At 46.8% G+C, this 10602-nt stretch overlaps 1 protein-coding gene across 1 annotated transcript; it reads left to right on the top strand.

Annotated features, from left to right (window-relative positions):
• The first annotated feature begins 1907 nt into the window (after positions 1-1907).
• Positions 1908-10327, top strand: dsc2l (desmocollin 2 like). The gene is made up of 16 exons (XM_035635619.2): positions 1908-2379; positions 2549-2639; positions 2752-2945; positions 3042-3146; positions 4174-4329; positions 4593-4737; positions 4832-4986; positions 5134-5268; positions 5412-5597; positions 5947-6194; positions 6322-6464; positions 7056-7277; positions 7780-8001; positions 8292-8407; positions 8513-8821; positions 9240-10327. Exons 1-16 carry the CDS (start codon positions 2341-2343, stop codon positions 9435-9437), a joined length of 2664 nt encoding a protein of 887 aa, XP_035491512.1. The 5' UTR covers positions 1908-2340; the 3' UTR covers positions 9438-10327.
• Positions 10328-10602: the final 275 nt, after the last annotated feature.

The following is a 10602-nucleotide window of genomic DNA, read 5'->3' as shown; positions in this document are numbered from 1 at the left end:
TAAAAACATGACAAATTATAAAATGTCAGACTTTGACAGCGAGACAACTCCAATCATAATTTGACATCAGTCTGAAACTACCAGACCAAAACGGCCACAACCTTTGTAGTCCCGGTAATGCATTTGGCAAAGATTTCCATGGAGATAATTCTGAAAAGCAGCCGAGTGAGTCTGGTATGAAATATGAAATCCTTCGGGGTACCAGACGTCTCCTCGTCGTAATGTTGGTGCGTATGTAAAGGCCTCTTTGGACTCCTGACTGACTGACACATATGTTGGGCATTAGTTGCACTTGCGCAGTCTAATAGTCCACATCTAAGGAGCCCCTCGGAAACTTGATGGAGCAGCTCAATGGGCTTATCCTTCCAATAAATGTCCATTACTATAATAAAACACAGTAATGAAAACAAGCTTCGTAAAGCAACGAAAAAACAACAACTAACGAAACAAAAAAACAGCAGCAAGAAACTTGTCTCACCCAAATACTAACCCCGACTCATGGCGTGAAAGCTCCACCCTGCCTCTCACTTGGCTCTCATCCAAAGGGTGTGGTGGAGCGAGAGGCGGCTTCAGGTGCACTGTGAAATCTCTCCTGCCTCGGTGAGAGGCGCTGGATTGATACTTTTCTTTGAACGATTTTTAAATGTGTTATCTGAAAGGGGGAAGGAGATAAAGACATCTAGTAATAGCACTCCCACGTTTTGCACCGCGTTGCCTCCCGTCAGAGCTCCTCCGCTCGTCTTCCTGCAGACGCTCTGTCCCCAAACTAGATCTCCTATAACACCATGTTGCTACACCTGGTGTAGTAACGAGGAAGATAATAACAATACGATACTGAAGAACCGTATGAAGTCATGCTGTGATGTAAAGACAACGCCTCTGAATTCTAAAACAATGGCTCACTACTTTTCCCCAGAAATAAACTGACTGTACTATTCAGCAGAAAAGAAATACGCCTTGGTCATTTACATGAAGCCAAACAGCCCTGATTCTCCCAGTGTGTCACTGTGAGTGGACAGCGCGGGAGGGGGAAGTCATGGACAGTGTGATCTTAAAAATATGAACTGTGTACTCTGTACACACACACACAAAACCTGAAGCCTACAGTGTAAATAACTCGCTTTCCTTCTGGCCTGGGAGAAAGGCGCGAGGGTATTTTGCTGAGTCTGTGTAGCAGTTAGTGTCGGGACTCCTGGCCCCAAAGCCCTTTCATTGTGTCCACGCCCATGGCCAAACACTGACGCAGTCTTCCTGACATTTTTCTCACCTTTCCTGTTTCAGTCCCCCCCCCCCCCCATATGCACTTTGAACAACACCGTCTGCCCCGTTTCAAGCAGATCCAAACGGGGACGGTCACATTGCAAAGGACACCGACCCCGTGCGGCTGGCCCTGACCACTCTCGCTTCTTTATCGGCCGCCTGTAGAGATAGTGAGCAGCTCCTCTGTGGGAGCAGAGCCTCCCCCAGGCTTCGTTCGGCTCACATTCCTGTGGCGTTGAGTGAGGCCTGTTCCTCCCTGTGCCAGAATGCTTCGGTCGGAGCGATCGGAGGGGAGAGGAGGGGCGTACCGGGGGCGCGGGGGGGTCAACATCCGTGTCTCGGACCGGACACTCCTGAAGAACAGGCAAAGACAGACAAGTAACAACCCCGAGGCCAAAGGCTAATGAGTTTGAACCCGACACACATACCTGAAGAGCACCTGCTCAGCTCTAACAGGAAGGCAACAGCCTATTCCTTGAGCACTTTTTGGTTTTTTGGTAGAGCTTTAATGGGCACATGGTGCAACCGTAACTCTTCCATGAGAGAATTCATGGCGTCTGGCTTTTCTTTTGTTTTGTGTGTGTGTGTGTGTGTGTGTGTGTGTGTGTGTGTGTCTCGCAACAGTTCCAAATTGATTGCAGGATTGACTTTGGAGTGAGGAAGACTTAGGCAACGTTTCCCCCTGCCGGTGAGAGGGGGAAAAGCATCACTCGCGCGTAGACTGTATATCTGCATTCTTGCAGGATTCGACGTGTTCAGTACAAAAGCGCAGCACAGCAGCTCGCACACAGCCCGAAGGTGCGTCTGGCCGCAGGCTCCCGCAGAGAGACTGGGTGGGGCAGTCGAGGTGTGTCCGCCCGCAGAGTCACCGCAGCCGGCCCCCGGGACCGCCAGTGTTCCGCGCCACCGACAGACAGCACAAGGTGCAGCGGAGGGAGACTCTCCAAAGACACGATTCCTCGACGCGTATCCATCCTCCGCCACTTGGCGTGAACGGGCCACTTTGTCGCAGGAGTTCCGGACTCCGCGAGGTCTTCATTTCGTTCTCCTTTGCCTTTCTCCTTTTCAAAAAAAAAAAAAATGGCAAAAGTTCCGATTGTCACACTTTGCCTGACGCTGGTGAGTACTCACAACTTGTATTCACAACTTTGATCTTGTTATAAACTTGTTCACTTTCGAGCGCGTGTCCACTCCGGATTACGCGCGCGTGACCGTTTCAACTGAATATTATAAACTAAGTAAAGACTTTTCTTCCTTTTTTTTTTTTGAACCACTGCCTGTGCTCCAGCTGCTGCCCCGCGCGGAGTCGTGCGTCCTGCCGGACTCCCTCTACGTGATCGTGCCACAAACGATAACGCCCGGATACGAGATCACCAGAGGTACTCGAGCGACGTCGCCCGTTCCCCCCCGCTCGCACCTTGCGCCCGTTCTCTCCCTGGTTCCGGCCTTCGGCTCTAATTCTCCCACGTCTCTCCCCGTTGTCTCTCTCAGTCGACTGCGACGGCTCCACGTTGACTCTGTCGGACCCGAGCTTCGCCGTGGCGCCGAGCGGAGCGATCCGGAGCCAGAGGTTCGTGTACGTGGGCGCGAGCGGGCGGACATTTTCTGTGCGCACCGCGGCCGACGGCGCGCCGGGACGCGAGATGGAAGTCCACCTCGTCCACAGCGCGCAGCGGCGGAGGAAGGTGAGAGGCGACACCGGGCGTTATGACGACTTCGTGTGGGCCACGGTGGTAACAGGCTGACCCCCCCTTCTGTTTCTTCTGTTTGTCCCGTCACAGCCCGAGGGCCAGGGGTTCCTGAAGCGCTTCAAGAGGAGGTGGAGTCCTCCGCCCTTCAACATACTGGAGAACGACAAGGGGCCTTATCCCAAAGAGATCGAAAAGGTCATTGCAAAGAGCACAACACTCTACTCTCTTTTCTCACACTTTTTCCTCACACAGGACTGACACACAGCGATTGACACACCCAGACACACCCATTAATTAGTCCCTGAATTACTTGTCCGCTCAAATGCAGTGACTAATTGTTAAAAGAGGTTGTGTGGCTTTGTTGTTTGTTCGTTTTTTTAAAAAAAAAAAAAAAAAAAAAGAAGAGAAAAAAAAGCAGGATTATGCAAAAAACGACTCAACCTATTTTCACCAGAAATGGTGGCTGGAAAAGAAGGAAGAACCAAAGTGGCAAACCAACCGGCCCCCGAGTTTGGCATTGTGACCGTCGCCATCTTGGTCTTTCTAGTAACCAGATATATACGAGCGGGGTGCTGTCCCGGGGACCTACACCTACGCCTGCACCGTTGGACGGTTCTAGTTGTCTATCACGCTGTATCCACGCTCCGGTGTATTTAACTCTAAATGAGACCACAATTTACAAAGTGAACACCATGCTGTATTGGAGAAGACTTGAAACTAGCGATTGATTAGAACATAAACTCCTCAGGAAAATGTCTACTGACGTTGTAAATCAAGTGTGGAGTGGGTTAATTTTCTCAGCAACCAGTGGGTCGCCCTCTGCTGGTGATTCCAGAGAATACAGGCTTCAGGCACTTCCGCATTGGCTTCATCTTACTTCATCCATTTTTATCTACAGTCTATGGGAAAAACCCAATACATTTTGGTGTAGATGCAGATTTAGGGACAGAACCATGATATATGTATATATCTATATATTTTTTTGCTTTATGACCGTAGACAATGCGGAAGTGCCTAAAACCTGTATTCTCTTGAATGACCAGCAGAGGGCGACTCATAACGTCACAAAACATTTCCCTGAGGAGTTCATGATCTCAATCGCTAGTTTCAAGTCTTTTTCAATACGGCATGATGTTAATTTTTAAAATTATGGTCTCATTAAGAGTACAACAGATTATAAAGCACTGTATGTGTGTTTGAAATGATGCGGTTTCTGTTGCAGATTGTGTCAGATTCTGAAGTCACACATGACGTGTACTACACCATCAGTGGACCTGGGATCAATCTGCCTCCAATAAGAGTGTTCTCCCTGGACAAATTCTCTGGGATGTTGACTGTGCACCAGGCAGTTGATCGTGAGATGTACCCAAAGTTTATAGTGAGTGACAAAACTCCCTTTAATCTTATTGGTTGATAAATAGTTTGGTCTATAAAACGTCAAAATGCTAAAGACATTCGATTTACTATGAGAGTAAAAAAAAAATGATGCTAGTAGCAGTTATGTTTGGCATTTTCTTTTGTCTGAAGCCATGAATTGATTCAGAAATGTTATTTGTCAGTTGAATCATTTTAATTTGGTCAAACCATAATGTTTATTACATTCTTGTCTTTGGAATGACATGAAACCACCTCTCTTCACAGTTGAAGACCGAGGTTTTCGACAAGAAAACCAATAAGCCGACAGACTTGCCCTTGGACATCCAGATAATTGTCGATGATGTGAACGACAATGCTCCGGAATTCGCATCCCCACTGGAGTTTACTGTGCTCGAGCACAGCATAGCGGGTGAGGCGCATGAAATGTTCACCGGTGTTCCTGCGGAATATTTGACCCTCGGTGAGGATGATAATCAACGTACTCATTATGTTTAACCCCACAGGTTCAGTGGTGGGGAAGGTGAATGCTACGGACAGAGACCAAGAGAAAACCCTCCACGTCAAGATCAAGTATTCTCTCAAGACTGGATTGGACCTGTTTGCCATTGACTCAGAGACCGGCGTCATCACCACAGTAACCAACACCCTGGACAGAGAGGTGAGCTCTGCTATCATCCTCTTAATAATTTACGACAACATGGAAATGAGAAGCTGCACCTGCTTCCCACTGGTCCCTTGCATTACGTATGCAGGTTGTTTATATATATATTTCTTCTCATATCGTTTTGTCACATTCTTCTTCAAGGTGAAAGACAAGCATGTGGTGATGGTGGAAATCAGAGACATGGACGGTGCAGTCACCGGTCTGTTCAAGACAGGAACAGCAACAATCACTGTGGGTGATATCAACGACAACCCACCGACTTTCTCAAAAACATTGGTAAGTGGTCGGCTGTCGCATAAAGACAAATCTCCAAAACAGGCCCATCTTGAAATCACGCATGTTTTGTGACAATGAAATGAAGATTTGTTATGCGATTTGTTGTCCAATCTAAGAAACAACACCCGTTGTTCCCTTTTTAGTACACAGCCAGTGTCCCTGAAAATGAAAGTGAAAAACTCATCCTAAGAATTCCAGTTGAGGACAAGGATTTAGTAAACTCGCCGAACTGGGTCTCAAAGTTCCTCATCACTAAAGGAAATGAAAATGGAAATTTCAGGATTGATACTGACCCAAAAACGAACGAGGGGCTTCTGTACGTCGCAAAGGTGAGTACGATTTTCTATCATTATGATTATTATCAGGGTGACTGTTATGAGGCTGTGGCTGAAAAGAAGAGAGGTCTGATCAGCCTGCGTCAGATGAGGATATTAAAAACGCGTGGAAAAAAAGGTTGCAACATGATATTGTGGTCAGTTGTGGTCAGAAATCCCCCACTCAGGCCGTTTGCAGTTCAGAAACTTCAGGGATTGTGACACCCAGTCCCGATTAATCAACCAATCTGACATGAGTAGTAGTATTGCCACTATTTAATATGATATGCAGTAGAGACTCACATCGTAACAGCAGAGCAGTGTTGTATTTATAATAAACCCCCTCGCTGTCCCTTTTTTCCAGAGCTTGAACCACGAGCAGACCAAAAATGTAAAGCTGGAGATCATGGCTCGCAACGAAGCTGAGCTGAGCAACACCAAGGCCCAGTGGCAGTCCGTCCCTGTGGATCTCACCGTCACTGATGTCGACGAGGGTCCAGAGTTCTCAGCTCCCACCGTGCGCTTCACCGTCAAAGAGAACACACCGAACGGCACGCTGATCGGAAGCTACACGGCCCTAGACCCCGAGACCAAGAGCAGCAGTGGCATCAAGTAAGTTCTCACCCCTTAGCCTCACAACCGCAGCTGAAGTCTATGTTACATCTCTTAAACACCGGGGGGCAGACTTTGACCGAGGAAAGTGCTGGTAACACACAAGTATTTTTCCACCGCCTCCCAGGTACTACAAGGTCACGGACCCGGCCTCCTGGATCAACGTGGACAAAAACACAGGAGAGCTGAGGGTTGCAAACACAATCGACAGAGAGTCCAGCTTTGTCCAAAATGGGATTTACAACATCACCATGAGGGCTGTGGATACCAGTAAGTTGCCTGTCAATGCTGTGCACTCACATGTCCACAGTCTCCAATACGGACAAAATGTATAATCGAGTGTATCTCGAGCATGTCAGCATTTGATGGATAAAGACGTAACAACCTTCAACACCGGGCTGTTGCCTAATTGTTTTATTGACGTTCCACTACCTTTTTTTTTTATAAACCCACTGTCTCCTTTGGGTCTGGCAACCATCCATCATTCTGTCACGGAGGAAAGCGTAGTTTGGGAACGTTGTCAGTCTAAACGTGAATCACCAGATGACGTTTTGACACATCTGTTGATGGTTATAAAGAACGCCGGCCCCGCCCTCACGAGTATCTGTTTGAACAAACTGCCTCAGTCTCACCTGAGAACACCTGTTGACTGCAGGGTGACGAGACTAGTCGTTCACCGTTGCAAGTGACTCACAGCGGCCTGGTATGACGTGGAGACTGGGCTCCTGTCCCAGACGCTTGTCAGGGTTTGAAGTTTCCCCGACAACTTCCCAGAATGCGACTGACTCGGCCTATCCTCTTTTCCCTGCATTTCCGGCACGTGTCCTTCATGAGCATTAATGTAATACCGACGCATTTCAGGTTCCAAAACGGGCACGGGAATGGTCATCATCCAGGTGGAGGATGTCAATGACAACGTGCCGGCGCTCCCCACCGCCGAGATGGTGATTTGTGAGAAGGAAGGCGAGCACGGCTCGGTGCTGCTTGTGGCTGAAGACAATGACCAGTCTCCCTTCTCTTCCCCTTTCACCTTTAGTTTGCCTAAGGACAATGATGGCAAATGGTCAGTTACGAGAATAAATGGTAGGTGGTTGTATTCTCTCCGCCCAAGAAGATATGAATGATATCTTTACAACACCTTTTTTTTTTTCCATATGGAAGGGAAATAAGATTGAACAGAAACGTTCCAGAGAAGGAGCCAGAAGCAGCTAATTTAGAAAAGCTCACTTGATAAAGAATTTTCTTGGCTGATACCAATTTCAACCGCGGTGGAAGAAGAATTCAGATGATTTATTTAAGTAAAAACTGTGATACCACACAGTAAAAATAGTCAATTACAAGTAAAAGTCCTGCATCATATTGACATTTTAGCACTTTGAGGTGTAAAATTCTTTGTGTGTATGTGCAAACAATTTATCACATTTTAAGATCTCATTTCATATTTTGGAACTATGGCTGTCAAATTAAAGCAGTGGAGTAATTCATTGTTGGACTACACCGAATCTGTCCTGAAATATGAACTCCACAAGTGTCCTGCGCCGTGTTCATCTGCCATTTCTTCTTTCTGCACCTTTTCCCTCCGTAGCGACAGCAGCTTCACTGTCGCATAACAAAGAGCTTCCGACGGGGATCTACACTGTCCCCGTCGCGGTTGCAGATCTGCAGGACTTTGGCAAAACGCAGACGGTGACAGTGAGAATTTGCCAGTGCAGGAACGGACGCTGCTTGGCCAAGGACAGCTCGGTGTCACTGGGGGGACTGGCTGTGCTGGCAATGCTGCTCCCTCTCCTCCTCCTCCTCCTGCTCTGTGAGTAACCCCACCGCCGTGCTCCCGCCAGCAGAATTGTTTGGGCTGCACCGTGTAGATAATGAAACGGGAGCTTTGTGCTCACGCATGTGTAACCGTGAGGGGAAGGGGACAGAAAGTTTAAGAGTTGGCCGCTGCTGAATTTTGCGTTATGCCTTTATATCACTCACTGTGACACCACCGTCGTGCTCACTCTCGCGATGTCCGCCACACGCGGGGCCTTTTTATTTTTTGAAATGAGAAAAAAAGGATTCGCCTCCTCTTCTAACGTTCTTGCTTCGTTACAACAGGTTTTCTCCTCGCCCTTTTCTGTACGACAAAGAGAAAAAATAAGGAGATTGAATGCACACCAGACGGTGGCGGAATCCTGCTCAAATCAAACACCGAGGGCCGGGGGGATGAAGTGGTGAGGACATAATAATGAAAGCTCATACCAGGGCTAAGAAACCGTAGTTTTATGTAAACTTTTTTGTTTAATTTGTATTTTTGGTTTGTTTGATTTGCTCCACAGGACGCGAGTCTCATCAATGTCCCCTATTTCGGAGGAGAGGACATGACTAAGGGCTCTTTGATAAATACAGCATATCCGGGCATCAAGGGCACGGGCACGGGCACTCTCGGAGCTATGAGCTTAAACAACAATTCGTTGTACAGGTCTGGTGCTGACATGCAGGAGATCTCTAGCCAGTACGACGGCCATTACGGTGGAAATTTGGGAGGCCAGATGGTTAGCAGTGGCGTGAGCTTTGACAACAGATACCTTGCCCAGGAATCGACTTTTCTTCACAACTGGCAAACACATGGCATCTATCTACGCGAGGTATTGTGGCTTTACTGTTAAAGACACGTTTCTATTCTTCATATGTATCAGTGCAACAAAAATATGCCCAACAGTGGATGTTGGCAGTGCAAAAGGTGAGGGGGAAGAGGCAGAATTAAATGTGCCGAGATGTGAGCACCTCTGAGGTTTAATAACTTCATTTCATCTGAGAGCTCAGGCGTCTCTCATGAGTAATGTAATCTCGCTCTCCAAAGCTGTGATAGTATCCCCGGTAAACTTTAATAATTCTCAACTTCTTCGGTGAGAAATGCCGTTCTTGTAATTTGCTGCTGGATTGTTTTTTTCGCCGTGCACTATCTCACGGCCAGTCATATCCTGAGCAGCCTATCACATGGTGATTCCCATCGCCCAGGCTTAATTCACCCAGAGTAATAACATGCTTCCTCTTGTCCGGCAGAAACTGGGCTACCTGGGAACAGAGGAGGACGGACGGTACGCAGACGACATCGTCCACTCCTACAGGTTCGAGGGCGCGGGCTCTGCGGCCGGCTCCGTGGGATGCTGCAGTGACTTTGGCGACAACGATAACCTCGACTTCGTAAACACGCTCGGACCCAAGTTCAAAACTCTAGCAGAGGCCTGCGCAAAGAGCTGAACAGTGGGATCTCCGAAATAACGGCGCTAACTCTTCCCTGTACAATCTGTACAGGGAGCCCTGGCATCTTGACACGCCCGTGAACATGAATGAGATAAAGAACAATCGGCTGCATCAGTGTGCACACACACTGCTCTGCTTTTGCTTCTGGTTTTGTTTGTTTGCTGTTTTTTTTGTTGTTGTTGTTTTTTTGGTAAATGTCTTTTGCACTGAAAACTATGATGTACATAATCTTTATGTTGTGTATTAACGTGTATTAACATGTTGCTTGGCTTTAAAGGTTATGAAGATTGTTGTATTGATGAATGCAGTGAAGGGTTATGGTGCTTTCTATTGATTGGTAACTGATGTGGGTATTTTGGTTATTTTGGTTCAGAATTTTTGCTCAAAGTTAAAAAATATAATTTTTGCCTTTGTGTGGCTGCTTGTTTGCTAAATTAGATAGTTTTGATATATTTTTTAAAGAAAAATAAATACCTAAATGAAATAAGACAATGCACTTATTAACATTTAACAAATTTGATTCCGCCAATTTCTTCATAATTGATACCCAATAATGTCGACTTACTGTTTTTTTATTCCTAATCATACAATAAATCTGTGCAGCTCCTGCCGCTGAACTGGGCGTAGCTTCAGACCGCGGCGTGTGTGAGGTTATTGCAAAACTCTTTGACAGTTATCCAGCAAAAGTCAGCACAAGGGCGTGGATGGGTGGAGTGGGGTGTTACCGACGTTGCCTGCATCTGTCTACGCCGTGGAAGGAAAAACCCACCTGTGCTGGACGTTCTGTTCCTTTAAGCCTGATGACGGCGCTCTGACATTCCCACGTGTGTGTATTCAGCTGTCAGATTTGTAATAATGCGTTGTCATTAAAGAATGTGTCTCTTTGGTGACTTTGTACTGTATCTTATTTAGTTTTATACAAAATTAATTCAAACAAAAGCAATTCAAGAATAAAAGATTCATAACATTTTAATGTTCAACTGAAACTACATATGCACTCAATGCTTTGCTCACAGCTTCGATCCCATGCAACAGCATGTCGTCATTGTGCTGTTTTGACTCTGCACTTTGGCAGAGAAACAGAATTCTAGTCTCCGTGTGTACTCGGGTGAATGATCTACAAGGTGTGGCACTCTGGGCTTGCACAATACAAAGAACACAA

This window comes from Scophthalmus maximus, chromosome 5 (genome assembly GCF_022379125.1).
Source record: "Scophthalmus maximus strain ysfricsl-2021 chromosome 5, ASM2237912v1, whole genome shotgun sequence".
Lineage (NCBI taxonomy): Eukaryota > Metazoa > Chordata > Actinopteri > Pleuronectiformes > Scophthalmidae > Scophthalmus > Scophthalmus maximus.
This window is presented reverse-complemented; position numbering and strand designations above follow the sequence as displayed.

Excerpts from the sequence above, each read along its gene's own strand:
- dsc2l (XM_035635619.2), top strand. The coding sequence starts at position 2,341 with ATGGCAAAAGTTCCGATTGTCACACTTTGCCTGACGCTG. Across the intron at positions 4,987-5,133 it reads CCAACACCCTGGACAGAGAG|GTGAAAGACAAGCATGTGGT; the intron begins GTGAGCTCTGCT and ends TTCTTCTTCAAG. Across the intron at positions 7,278-7,779 it reads GTCAGTTACGAGAATAAATG|CGACAGCAGCTTCACTGTCG; the intron begins GTAGGTGGTTGT and ends TTCCCTCCGTAG.